Consider the following 14,240-nt stretch of genomic DNA (forward strand, 5'->3'; position numbering starts at 1 on the left):
AGGGCTACGCAGATCTCCGTCCCTGGCTCCGCCCCGCACGAGGGGGCGTTCGAAGGCGGGGTGCTCCGCCCTATACCCCTCTTCTCGCCGCTACTGCAGCCTGTGGCCAGGCCTACCGCTTCGGCAAAAGCGTTCCCTTTAAGTCTGGCCAGGAGGTTGGCTCAACTCTCGCGGGACCCGACGCCCGAGTTATCGCGAGAGGGGTATTCGGCACTCATTGGCTATGAGGGTTGAATGTAAGATGGCGCCCAGGGAGCTGTGAGGGGAAAATCCTGTCGGTCTTGGAGCGGCGACGGCAGAACCGGGCCCCCGAGCGGTGCAGCGGGGCCGGCGGGTAGAACGGCGGCGGCGGCGGTGGCGGCGACGTCGCCGGGTGAGGGCTCCAGTGGGGACAGGGATGTGGCGAGGCTGAGGGCCTGAGACAGCGGGCCCACCCCACACAACGGCGGGCGGGGGCGGGCGGGCTGTTGCTGCTGCTGCTGGGCCCAGGAGACCTTGGGGCGGCCCCGGAGCGGAGAATGTCCCTGGGCTCGCGCGCCCCCCGCCCCTTAGGTGGGGGAGGGGCGGATGAGGATCGGGTGGGCGCGGCGCGCGAACGCGCACTGGTGCTCGCGCGCGGCTAGGCCTGTTTATACGCACGGGAGCGAGCGCGCCGTGCGGCTCCCCAGGTGCGCGTGGCCGCCGACGTGCGCGTCCCCGGCCCGGATTTCTCGGTTCCTGGAACTGCGGCCTGGGGGCAAGAACGGCTTTCTGGGCGCGCGCGCGCGCCCTCGACCCCTGGCTTCGGGACGCGTGCCCTGCTGTTGGGTGGCGGCGCCTCCGCGAGAGCGCGCAAGGCGCCCCTGCTGCGCGGAGAAGCGGCGGGCAGGAGGCTGGCAGTGTGAGGAAGGTTGCGGGTTGGGTCCTTCCTGCTCTGGTGACGTCCCCCAACCGCTCGGAAAAAGCCAACCGGTTTTGCGGTCTGACCAGCGGCCCTGCTCCTCTGCGAGGCGGGCGAAATTGCTCGTTCTTGAATAATGCGGTGACCGGAGGCCCCTGTGTGCGGTGTGGGTATTTGGGGAGAGTGCGGCCCTGGTTCTGAAATCTAGTCCTGTTGGTCTGAGGGCTGCGAGCCCCCTGGAGTTTTCTCATCTTGCTCTGCTGCTTTGTGCTGCAGAGGTAAGGTAGTTCTGGAAGGCTCTCTTTCAGCGTTACCTGCTTTCGTGTCATCAGAAAGTAATTTTTCCATAAGCGCAATTCATACACGTCACCTCTGTGCGCTCCGGAAGGGGATCCTCTTGTGTGGACAAAGTGAAACGATCCCTACTCTGAAATTCCACTTTAATTAAATCCTTAAATTCAGCCCATCTTTGTGGATGGGAAGGACTTGTACGCGTAGACTAAGGGCCCACTATTGGTCAGCCCCAAAGTTGCCCAGAACAAAATTGAACAACCTGAAAATCAGTACTTTGCCTTCTTTTGTATTCCAAAAATGCCCATCAGAAGAAATTCCTAAAATCTGACCGGGTATCACTGCAAGACTCACTTTTGATACAGATTCAATTGTTTTCAGTCTTTTTGATTTTAACCGTAGTGCTATGTTCTGGTACCAGGGGAGTTTCAGGTTTGTCTTAGCGAAATCACACTTCTTTTTCTAAGACCGAATATCCTGTAGTTTATGTTAAGTTTAAGTAAAAAGAAGCTAATGATGGGGGTAGTTCTTTCTAATGTACTGTATTATTTTAAGAACAGTTAAAATTTAAAAAGAGGCTGAGGATGGAAGGAACTTCTTTGTTCTGTCTTCTTCAGAATGTTACAAGTCTTAAGAACTCAGGACAAGCAGCAGACATACATGCAACATGGTGACTGGTGAGTTAAAATCGTTCATATGCTGGAAATATGTGTGCAGTTTTTTTCCTGGTAATATTGAAACATTACAAATCCTACCAATCATTCGGGGTGCTCTCTGTCAGAAATTAGGTGCTGGAAAATTGAAGATGTGGGAGAACTGCATCTTTGAATCCAGCCACAGCTTGCTACATTTCCCTGGTAAAATGTAAGTCAGTGCGACTTTCAGGCTTTTAGCATGATGAGGCATCAGCTTCCTAAGGACCTAAAGGATTCATACTAAAGCAGTCAGTGTTATGTAGGGTACACTTAAATTTTTAATATGTCTCTCAGGCCTGCTTGTTCTGAAATAGCATTGTTTTTTAGTTACTAAGTTTGAGATGCACCTTTTAAGTTGGTGTTTGTAGATAATGTTATTTTTTTGTAAGCTCATTACCTAAGATTTACCTATCAGATGTCCTGCTTCCAGGCCTTTGATGAATAATTTGTTTACCGCTCCATGAACCTCTGCTTTTCCACATCCCCTTTCCAGCTTATGTTGCCATTTCAAACAAACGATGAAATAGTAGTTGAATTTTCTTGGACATTTGAATTGCTCCAAAAAGGGTAACCAAAACCAGTGGCTCTGGGTGTGGCGGCCCTCCATATGACAGCTTCAGAATCAGGGATTTCTTCCTTCAAGCTTGCAAGCCATCTTTTAATTTAATCAGTTGTGAGTTGTCTTTGATATGCCATGCTTCTTGCTTATCTACTTTTTTAATGGGCACCCTTTGTGATTTTTTAAAACCACTCAGCCTCAGAATGAGATGTGCATGAACACCTGTTCTTTTCTCTTACTTTGTATTCAGTTGCCCCACGTTTTGTTTCAGATGTTTTAAGTCCTCTCCAGCCTTCACTTAAATGCTTCATTTGATTTTTTCCTAAGTGTCATACTGGATGGTGATTTCTGATTGTGGCTGCAAGAAGATGCGATAGGTTAACCTCTTGCTTTGCTGAAAGGGGAAAAGAAGTGTCCTTTGGTCTCACTTTTGGTCAAAACTGTAGGTAGAGGGTGGTGGTTGTGTCAGAAAGCTCTTTTTTTCCCTAAGAATTTGTGAAATACCTACCTATACAAATTTGGATGATCTGTATACAATTTAGTGAAACATTATAAAGTGAACCACTATCTAACTACCCCCCCCCCCCCCAAGATGGAAAACAGTGCCAGCACCCCTGAACTGAACCTTTCTCGGGTGCCTTTCTGATCACAGCTTCTCACATCCCAGAGGCAGTTACTTTTCTGACTTCTATGATAATCATGTTCTCTGTTTTTCTTTTTACCTTTACCACCTTGTATTTCTCAGCAATGTGGTTTTGTTTGCTTTTGAATTTTGTGTAAATGGAATCATAACTGTATTTTGTGTCTTCTTTTAGCATTGTGTTTTTGAAGTTTTTCCACATTGTGTGCAGGTGTAGTTCATTATTTATCCATTCTACTATTTTTTTAAAGACTTCATTTATTTATTTTCAGAGAAAGGGAGGGAGAAAGAGAGGGAGAGAAACATCACTGTGTGGCTGCCTCTCATGCACCCCAAGCTGGGGACCTGCCCAGCGGCTCAGGCATGTGCCCTGACTGGGAATCGAACTGGTGACCCATTGGTTTGCAGGTGGGCGCTCAATCCACTGAGCCACACCAGCCAGGGCCCATTCTACTATTGATAGACATTTAGACTCCTTCCAGTTTGGGACTTTTATTAATAACAATGCTATTATTCTAGTGCAAGTACTTTTGTATGTATGTGTGTCCTGTACACCTAGGGATAGAATTCCTGGGTCATATGGAGTGGATCTTTTAAACTTTACTAGCTATAGCAAATGGTTGTGCCAATTTGCAGCCCATCAATCTTTGGTAGGACTGTAATTGAAGTTCCTACTTGAAAGTGTGTTGTCCAAAAATGGATCCATAGTGAAGATGCCCCTAAATCAGGACCTTCTCTAGTGTAGGCATGGGGCAAATGAATAGCCCACTGGGATAATTTCTATCACAAACCCTGTAGTAGGTTGATATCTTTAAGAACAGAAATGTGTCTCCCAATTTGCTTCCTTGAAATGACTCCTAATGTTAATTAGGACAAATGTGACTGCAACCTCTTGAAATGGAAATTGATTTTTTTCCAAGTGAATGTGTTCTTCAAACTAGACTTCCTAAGCTATGAGGAGTCATTGCTAAAGTGACTGTTGGGGAAATAGAAAGAGGCAGGGCTTTGGGGCAATTCCCATTATCTTCTGGACTATCACGTATTCAAGAGCCACTCTGCAGAGCTGCGTGGGGAGTCTGGAGGAGGTATCAGATTTGAGGGGACCCAAGAAAGGATGATTCCTCTGAGTACTTAGGTCTTCCCTTAGTATCTAAATAGAAAAAGGAATTAGCAAACAGACCAATAGAAATGTAATAGATTGCTGCTCTGGAGTAACCTTTGTTCGTGATACTATCTTATGTTCTCGTGATAAAGTAATAAAATAATGATAACGTTGGTATTTGAGGGCCTGCTATGCCGGACACTATGCTAAGCTCTAACAGAGGGCGCACAGGGGAAATACTAGCAATCAAAGTATGCATAAAAGAGCAGATTTCTTGGGTCTGTTGATGGGGGACTGGTTTGTCTGTTTACTGGTGGGTTTTTATTTTTGTTTTGTGCAGTTTTTAAACCAAGCTTTGGCCAGTTTTATTAAAGAAAAATTCTGCATGATTTAATTTTCACCAGTCTGTTCTGGTATGCTTCTAAAGATACCATAATCACTTGGATTGGCGATAGCCAGTGTGAATACTCTGTAGTATTTTCCATGTGCTGTGCCCAATTCAATATATTTGCCACTGTGATGATGTACACCAGTCTTGGCCAACATGGCGTAGTTCTATTTCAGATTTTCTCAACGTTGGACGGTTGTTGGCAAGGATGACCAGTTTCACTTTGCCTTGTCTGATCATGTTCACAGTTTTTTTGTACCCCAGCACGTAATTTCCACTTTTCATAACATGCTGGGGCCTAGAGTAGATCTATTCCAGTGCCTTTTTTTCTTCTTTGCAGCCACCATCTTCCTGCCTTAGGTGTAGGATGGCCCCTAACTGAGAGCATTTGTGGAGACAGCCCAGGAGTGAGAAAAGCTGTCTATTGTTTTGCAAAGTAGCTGTTCTGGAAGTGTTCTGAAACCTATGCTTGTTCACAGACCTCTAGCACTCCATCTAGCCCTAGTGTTTTCCTCATCTCTTTATTGGGAGTACTCAGTTATCCCTCCAGCTTGTTTTTTTTTTTTAAGTACTTTATTTAATATCTACTGCTCCTCACCAAGTCTTTGACTTGGAGCTGGTTAAGAATCTTGTTTCTTTCCCTGACTGGTGTGGCTCAGTGGATTGAGCGCCGGCCTGTGAAAGGAAGGGTCACTAGCTCAATTCCTGGTCAGGGCAGTGGCCTGGGTTGCAGGCCAGGTGTTCCTCTCACACGTCCATGTTTATCTGTTTCTCTCTTTTTCCCTCCCTTTCCTTCTCTCTAAAAATAAATACAATCTTTAAAGTAAAAAAAAAAAAGAATCTTGTTTCTCTTGGGGTTATTGAGAGTTGATTCATTGAGTTTATCCATTTCTCTTTTTCTGTTAAAAGGCTCGGCCTTGTGTGTCTTAAAAACAGCACCTTGAAGAACTTAACAGTTTTTGTTACTATGCAGGCTTCTGGTACTTGATGGTGCTGTCTTTGAGTTTGAGATTTTTGAGGGAAAATCATGCTGTGATCAACCAGAATTGTTTGTCTGTTACTGTTACTGTGATATAACCATTGTACAAAAAAATTTACTTTTTAATTTTTGTTTAATACAAATTGTGGAAAATACAGGAGCATGTTAAACAAGAAGAAATTTAAGTCCTCTATGATTCCACCATCCAGGCAAAACTACTATTAGCATTTAGATGCATTTTTTCCCCAGCTTTTTTTCTTATATATATAATTAAATGGTACTGGAGTATACAAATATAATTGTGTTTGTTCCCTTTTCATGCAAAGAGTAAAATATATTTACATAAATAAAACATTTACATATATATTTTAAACCGACTTTGTGTTGGGTGGGGCAGCAAGAATCTTCCAGGTACTAACATCCTTTTTAAAAAAACTTACTACTGTGTTATAGAAAGATCTAGGGGATCACATAGTAAAAGCTTAAGAGCCACTGTAACCTTTTTAAGTATAGAGCAGAACATCTATATATGAATTTAATGTGTAATGACAGTGGCATTTTGAGTCAGTGGGTGAGTTATTTCAGTAGTTCAATAAATGATAAATTGACAAGTTGTTTGGCTTTGGGGGAAAAAATTAGAAATTTACCTTACAATATGCAAAATGCTAAATGGATCAAAGCATTGTGTTAAAAGTCACACTGTAAATTTAAAAAATTGCCCGGCTGGTGTAGCTCAGTGGATTGAACTCGTGCTGTGATTCGATTCCCAGTCAGGGCACATGCCTGGGTTGTGGGCTAGGTCCCCAGTGGGGGCTATGTGAGAGGCAATCACACATTGATGTTTCTCTCCCTCTCTTTCTCCCTCCCTTCCCTTCTCTCTAAAAATAAATAAAAATAACATCTTTTAAAAAATTGTATATGGAAAATGACCTGATACTATGGGAGGGAAGACTTTTTCCGAACATAAAAGCAAAGGAAGAAACCATCACTGCTGTTGAGAATTGGTTTTTTATTTATTTATTTATTTATTTTTAATTTACTGGTTAATGTAAAGTATTTCAATATATTTCTAGCACTTTTTGTTTTTCCTTTGTTTTCCTAAGCAGCACTTTTGTGTGAGGTCAGATGCTGACTTGGTGTACTTTTGTTATTGGGATGTGTCGGTTGGGTGGATACTGCAAGTGAGCAGGTTGAAAGGACAAGAAAGGAAGCTGTGTGTGTGTTTTAGTCTGTGTAAATGGACAGATTGGATTGTTCTTTGAAATTGCTCTTTTTCATTTTTTGTAACGATTTCAATGGAATACAGTATTCGTTAATATATTTTAGCTTGCTCTGATTCTGTGTTTCTCAAATGATTGTATGGGCTTTACTGAGTCAGTAAAGAACCTCCGGGGCGCGTAGTGAAAGAAAAACTGCCTTTGGAAACGATGGCTTCTGCCTGAAGCCCCATCTACGGTAGGCTCTGCGCTTGGAGCACTGCGGAGGGTTTTACGCTGGAGTCTAAACTACTTAAAACACATGGCTAGCTACTAACCAAGAGGTGTTTTTGTTTTGGGGGTTTTTTTTTTTTGTCTTTTTTTTTAAGATTTTATTTATTTATTTTTAGAGAGGGGAAGGGAGGGAGAAAGAGAGAGAGAGAGAAACATCAGTGTGTGGTTGCCTCTCACGTGGCCCCCACTGGGGACGTGGCCTGCAACCCAGGCATGTGCTCTGACTAGGAATCGAACCTGTGATGCTTTGGTTCACAGCCCGCGCTCAATCAGGAGGTGTTTTTATCATTGAACACATTCCAAATATTTTAACAAGAATAAAGAAGAATATAATGAACATCTGTGTATAAAAATTTATCAACATCTTCTAAGTTTTATAGAATTTTTTCTACTTCAAGCTATTGGTCTTTTCCCTTTTTTGATGAAAGCTTAAAGAAAGAACTTTGAGACTTTATAGCAGATACCTTTTTACATTCGTTTTGAGAGATGACTACCCATCCCTTCTGCTCAGGGAATAAATTTATATTAAGACTAAAGTTTCCTGTAGTGACACTGTTGAAGGTTGCATTCTAGAAATAGACAGGTAGGATTTGTTTGAAGCAGAATGGTTTTTTATTATCTTCAGAACCTTGATTTAGAAAAACGTTCTGAGTTTGATTTGGTATGAAATGTATTCTAAAACTAGAAGATTAAACAGAACTTATATGCAGTCAGCTAAATGTCAAAAATAGAGGGCATGGAACTTGAATTTCCTTGTGTTGTATAGTGGGAAGTCTGGTGACACTCTGAGATTAATAAGTCCACAAATAGAGGCTCCAAGCCGTGAAAGCGATCACGACAAAAACAGAACTGTGGCCAGCAGAGGCTGGTGAGAAGAGAGAGATTGCATGCCCTAAACTCACTGTTCCCGGAGGGCAGGTGAGTGTTCATTTCAAATCTGCAGACCAAGACCCAGAGGTCAAAGCTTTCCTGGTTGTTTTTACTTGTCATTTTATACCTTCCTATAGTATTTGAACAATTCTATTTAGAAAATGGATGTATTAGTTTTATTCCTTCTTGCCCCCTCAAAAAAATAACACCAAAAAGCCAAACAAACAAAAACGGGAAACCAAAGTGGAATTCTAGACTGAAAACTAAAGAAAGCTTGTTTCTAGGAAGAAAAGTTGGTCACCACTTCTCTATACTTAATATGAGACTTCAGATGAGGCTTAAGCCTCTGGAATTACTGTAACTTGGAAAAGTGAAAGGAAATAAGGTCACTAGGAAAATTCTAGGGATTGCCCTTTGCCAAGCAATATTTGTATGAAGGTTTCCTGGTTTTATAAACTTAATTTGGAATGCTTCTTTGTGTTTGTCTTATTTATCTTCTCTCAGATTTGAGACAAGTTTTTGCTGCATGACTCTATATTTTTTTTCTTTGAAAAAATTGCTTTGACCCAGTAGCTGTGATTCTGGCCCAGGCAGTCTTCAAAATATAGACAGTCTCTCAGTATTTTACAAGATTGCAACAAATTGTTGAAAATAAATTTGGGAAATGTAAATTTTGAGAAATTTACATTTGACCTCTGCTGTTCTTCTATAATGGAGGTAAAAAGAAAAGTAAGTATAAGCATGGTAGAGAACCAGTCACTAATTGCTGTTCATGTAATCTCTCCTTTTGAGCAGGAGGGTACACGTAATTAGGTATTAGAATCACGTGTTGTGAACTTCATAATGCTCTTGAGTCTATATCATGAGAGGTGCTTTCCTTTCCTTAAGAAGGAAATTCCAGTTGTGATGTTCTTATCAAAGGGAAGCTTTGACATATGCCCATGTGCCGAGTTTGTGGGTCACCTGCACTGGAGTGGCCTGCTCTGAATATGTAATGGAAGGGTGGAGTGCTTGGCCTCGATGCTCTTCTTCCTCGTATGTGCCACGGGCATCATTGATAGCTTAATGTTGAAGTCCCATAGCAGACCTCCTCGTTTTCTGCTGGGAGAAGATAACTCGAAGGCCCTGAAACAGCGAAGGAAGAGCTGGGCGAGTCAGATAGGTGGTCATAAGAGAGGTGAGAAGGGGATGAACAAGAGTTAAATTTCAGACAAGAGGCCAGCAGCAGCAGCTCTACCTTATACTCTCTTGACCTGTACTTGCCCTTTGTTTTACTCTCTGCTACGCTTGGGGTTTCCTAGGAATTTTGATTTTAGACCCGGTAAGATAGCATTGTTTTTTATTTGTGGAGAGATACATTTACAATACATTATGTACATCATTATACAAGATTTATTGCTGGGTCTGTTCTGTTTGAAAGCACCCATATATAATTTGTATGCTATACTTACACAGCACTCCACAGGAATGTTGCCAGTGTCAGTAAATTAGTTGCAGTAACGTTTTTTTCTTTGGTTTTTCTCTTGCTGTGGGTTTTTTTTTTTTTTTTTCAAGGTTTATAGTAACCATTTACTAGAGAAACGCATTAACATTTATGGTTGTAAGTTATAGATGTTACAGGGGCAAAGACTCATCCTCCTCTTTCCACATTGAATTCCAAATGCAACGAAGCACCTACCGTGTGTCAGCTGTTCAGAGAGGACCAGGGCACAGTCTTGTCTGCCAGTTGGAAGAGATGAGATAGATAAACACCTTATATCTGTAAGATAAAGCAAAACGCGTAGGCTGTGAAAGAGAGACTGATAATGGCTCAAGGAAACAAATCACTTTTCCAGACATTTGAGATTGACTGAGTCGATTTGGCAGAAAGGTTCCCTGTGTTAGTCTCACATCCTGCTGCTGCTGTTGTTCGGGAGGTGGTGCTGATCGAGAGAGAAGGGTGTGAGAGCAGCAGAGCGCTCAGCCACCCGTAGATAGATTGCATCGTTGTCCTCCAGGTGACTGGGAATGTCTGCCCACCCCTGCAGATTGGTTCTCGAGGTAAATACTCCAATGGAAAACTTACAGAATTGATTTCTGAATTTTAGTAGTGACCTAGTTTTTAAGACATTCAACTCCCTCCCCAACTTATTTTAATGATGTTAAAAATAATAAGTTTTACGTATATTTAATCCTCATGTCAACTTTGTAAAATAAATAGTATTTTATTCCCATTTGATACATAAGAAAACTAAGGTTATCTGACTTGTCCAGGATTACAGTTAAGGAGAGATCCAGCTAGGATGTGAACCTAGGCAGTCTGGTTCCAGAATCCATGTTCTTCAGTAAGCTCTGTTACAAAAGAATGTGAGCAGTATATGGCAAAATGGAATTTGGTTGGTTCTGATGGGAGGTGGAAAAGGACACATCCCCTGTCTCTTGGGTCTTGCCATAGCTAGGTGGCATGCCTGTCCCCTGTAGGACATAGTTGGCAGTGGAACTAGAACACGTCAGTAGGAATCCTTGCTCCTACTGTCCTTAGTAGTCCTCTCTGCGATGGTCACAGAGCGGGTTTGCATGTGTCTCACTGTCCAGTGCTTGGCTCTGCAGAAAAGATGGGATTGGTCCAGCGCTGGGTGGAGAGTGTGGTTTTGGCCTGTTTCATCCAGCACTGTGACGCATGCTTTTGTTTGTCTTCAGTGTAATAGCCTGGTTTAAGAAATATTTATAGAGACAATTTTCAGATGACATTAATTGGAAAAATAAGGTGATATAATAAAACTTGACTTTGGATTCCAGGTGCATACAGCTTCCCTGACTATTCACTCTGATGCAAGTGTAATTGGCCTGTGCATTTCAAGATAGAAAAACAGTAACAGAATTTTGACTTTTGTTTATTTATTTTGTTACTAGGAACCCTGAGGAATCTACAATATGAATAATTCTCTGGAGAACACCATCTCCTTTGAAGAATATATCCGAGTAAAAGCACGGTCTGTCCCACAACACAGGATGAAGGAATTTCTGGACTCACTTGCCTCTAAGGGGCCAGAAGCCCTTCAAGAGTTCCAGCAGACGGCTACCACTACCATGGTCTACCAGCAGGGCGGGAACTGCATTTACACAGACAGCACCGAAGTGGCCGGGTCATTGCTCGAACTTGCCTGTCCAGTCACCACCAGTGTTCAGCCACAGACCCAGCAAGAACAGCAGATCCAGGTTCAGCAGCCACAGCAGGTTCAGGTAAAAGGGCAGTGCTGAGGTGCATCCTATTGAAGAGACTTCATTTGCCACCATGGTTTGGGTTAGTAGAAGCATCACATCTGTACACAGTGTCAGAGGTTATTTTCACTCAGGGGAATACTCGGACTTTTTAAAACATTTTCTTCCACACAGAGTCTTTCATATTTCATAGTTGACGCAGACTAAAAATATTTGCATCCCCTGTAAACTGAAGACCACAGATACTTGCCGTTCGTGTTGGCGAATTGAACAGTGTAGAAATTAGAGGTCTTCTGGGGCCGGATTTGGGTGTTACACAGCCGAGAGGGACTGAGGCTTCCCTTTGGTCTGTCACCTTGAGCAGGTCAAAAGCATAGGAGGGTTAGTCTTGGCTCATTACTAAAAGCATGATATTTGGAACTCGTTTTGAAATGGGAAGGCTGATATATTTTAGAGGTCTAGTTGTATGGTTCCCTGACTCAGGTCACCTGCAGGTGTCTAGGTCTGCACTTGCTATGTATAATTCTCAAGAAATAATGCTAATTGGTAGCAAACTTACTGAGAGAGGAAAAACTAACACAATTGCTGAGATGGTAAAAGTTTTTGTCTTCAGGCGTTTTTTCTCCTTTTTAAAGATTATTTATTTATTTATTTGTTTGTTTTTCGATGGGAAGGGAAGGAGAAAGAGAGGGAGAGAAACATCAGTGTGAGGTCGCATCTCGTGTGCCCCTACTGGGGCCTGGCCTGCGACCCAGGAATGTGCCCTGACTGGGAATCGACCAGGAATCAAACTGGCAACCTTCTGCCCCACAGGATGATGCCCATCATGGTCAGGGATGGAAAGATACTTTAAAAATGTTTCTAACAGTGCTGGAAAAAACAAATGCCATCAAAAACCTACCAAATCTTTGCCTGGGTCCAGTGGCTCAGTCAGTAGCATCGTCCCACACACCAGAAAGGTTTCAGATTCACTCCCAGTCAGGCATGTACCTAGGCTGCGGTCTGGTCCCCCGCCAGGTGCATACAGGAGGCAAACCAGTTGATGTTTCTCTTTCTCTCCCACCTTTTCCTCTCTCTCTAAAATCAGTAAACATATCCTCGAGCGAGGATTAAAACAAAACACAAAAAAACCACTAAATCTGAGATACTGATGAAAACAGGGAGCAGACAGAGTTGGGTGATAGAGGAATTCATGTAGGAGAGAACTTTTAGGGAAGGTGGAGCAGTCCTCCGGGTGCCCCGAGCCAAAAAGTGGAGGACAGAAAGAGCCAGAGAGGTCCCCTGGGGCCGCCTTGGACCCGTGGCTTGGGAATTGATGAAGGACTTGAAACACACACGTGTCTAGACACATTATGAGTAAGTATTAGGTACGGGATGAAGGCAGCACTGCTGATGAGTATGGAAAGGATATACTGTATGTTTCGGACTATAAGGCACGCTGCCACCCCCCGCCCCCAGGAAAAGGCAGCGGCGACCCTGCTCCTGCCTCCTGTGACCCCACTCCACTGCCCCCGCCCCCCTCCCCCCTCCCCACAGTGAGCCAGGTAAGGTACATTCAGACTATAAGACACACGCCCTTTTCCTCCCAAATTTCGGGGGAGTGCTTCTTACAGTTTGAAAATATGGGTACTCCATTCAGTGTAGTGAGGCAGTCTGCTCCTCTTTTGGACATAAAGTCAGATACCTCTTAGAATACAAATAATGTATGGGTGGTTTAAAGAGTTCACCTAAAAACAAAACCAAACGATTAAAAGACAGTATAGGAAATTTTTGTAAATTCTTGATAGCTTTTCCCAATCTTTTTTACCCTGGAAGAATCTTTGAAATAATTTTCAAGTCTCAGGGAACCTCTACATAAAAAATTATATTTACAGCTCATGGAATGTTAGCTTAATCAGCAAGTTAGACATTTAATAATTCAATAATAAATGTCAGTGCTCTTTTGATAATCATTTTTCTCTATGGCTGTACATTTTGGCCAGTTAGGCTATTTTGTGATTCCTTTCCCCACACAGGTTATCAGTCTTAATTCAGGTTATTGGTATAAATAGAGGAAACCTTATTTTTCTCCTTTTAAAAAAAGATTTCCACCCTGGCTGGTGTGGCTCAGTGGGTTGAGTGATGATCTGCAAACCAAAGGGTGGCTGGTTCAACTCCCAGTCAGGGCACGTGCCTGGGTTGCAGGCCATGTCCCCAGAAGGGGGTGCTCTAGAGGCAACCACACATTGATGTTTTTCTCCTTCTCTTTTCTCTCTCTAAAAAGAAAATAAATAAAATCTGTATAAAAAATAAAATAATAAAAATAATAAATTGGAATTCTCAGTACCCCTCCTTGGGTTCAGTAATTTGCCAGAACAGCTCACAGAACTCAGGGAAACACATGTATTGGTTTATTATATAATAAAGGATACAGCTAAATAGTGCGAGGTTCTGAAGACTAAAGCACAGGAGTGGGGGTGCACCACCTTCCCAGCACACAGATATGCTCACCAATCCAGGAGTTCCCAGAACCCCATACTTTCGGTATTTTTATGGAGACTGAATCACACAGGTATGATTGACTGATAACCCAGTTTTTATCCCCTCTTCCCTCTCCACAGAATGGGTGATGGGGGTTTCGAGTACCAAGCTTCCAATCATGGTTTGGTCTTTCTGGTGACCAGCAGCCATCCAGGAGTCTACTGAAAGTTGCCTCATTAGAACACAAAATGCCCCTAGCACCTTTATTATTACTTAGGAAATTACAAAGGTTTTAGGATCTCTAGCCCAGAATCAGAGACAATGACCAAAATATATATTGGTTATATCACAGAATCACAGCGTACGTTTGTTTGAGGTAGGGAGGCACTTTCTGAAGGCAGAAGGAAGAGTTTCCATGTTAATGCCCTCGCAGTGTGTAGAATTCTAGGAGAAAAGCCCAAGTTTCCTGTTGCTGGCAGGTCTGCCTGAGCTAAGTGAAGGGTGTTCGTTTGGAACTTGCTTTTCAAGAGCCCTCCTGAGTTGATTACTCCTAAAGCATCCACATGGAGTCAAATGTGTGTGCCAGAGGGAAGGCCCTCTAATGGTGAGTCCCAGGGGCTGGGTTTTGCTTGGCACCTATGGAATTGCTTGTTTCTTCTCTGCCCTTCCACAGAGCAGGAACCGA

At 43.0% G+C, this 14,240-nt stretch overlaps 1 protein-coding gene and 1 pseudogene across 4 annotated transcripts in view; one reads left to right on the forward strand and one right to left on the reverse strand.

Moving 5' to 3' along the window:
- Nucleotides 1-201: 201 nt before the first annotated feature.
- The window catches only part of QRICH1 (glutamine rich 1), a 36,733-nt gene continuing 22,694 nt past the window's right edge, over nt 202-14,240 (forward strand). Inside the window, exons 1-3 of one of the 4 annotated variants that reach the window (XM_036030353.1) lie at nt 202-373; nt 1,789-1,848; nt 10,787-11,116. In XM_036030353.1, coding sequence (XP_035886246.1) covers nt 10,808-11,116 — 309 coding nt within the window. In that variant the 5' untranslated portion in view covers nt 202-373; nt 1,789-1,848; nt 10,787-10,807. Of the gene's footprint in view, nt 374-714; nt 1,159-1,788; nt 1,849-10,786; nt 11,117-14,240 lie in introns of those variants that run through there. The other 3 variants (XM_028517992.2, XM_036030354.1, XM_028517991.2) reach the window with 3 other exon arrangements.
- On the reverse strand, nt 4,528-5,314 carry LOC114501845 (annotated as a pseudogene).

The sequence above is a fragment of the Phyllostomus discolor genome, chromosome 7 (genome assembly GCF_004126475.2).
Source record: "Phyllostomus discolor isolate MPI-MPIP mPhyDis1 chromosome 7, mPhyDis1.pri.v3, whole genome shotgun sequence".
In the NCBI taxonomy this organism is placed as follows: Eukaryota; Metazoa; Chordata; class Mammalia; order Chiroptera; family Phyllostomidae; genus Phyllostomus; species Phyllostomus discolor.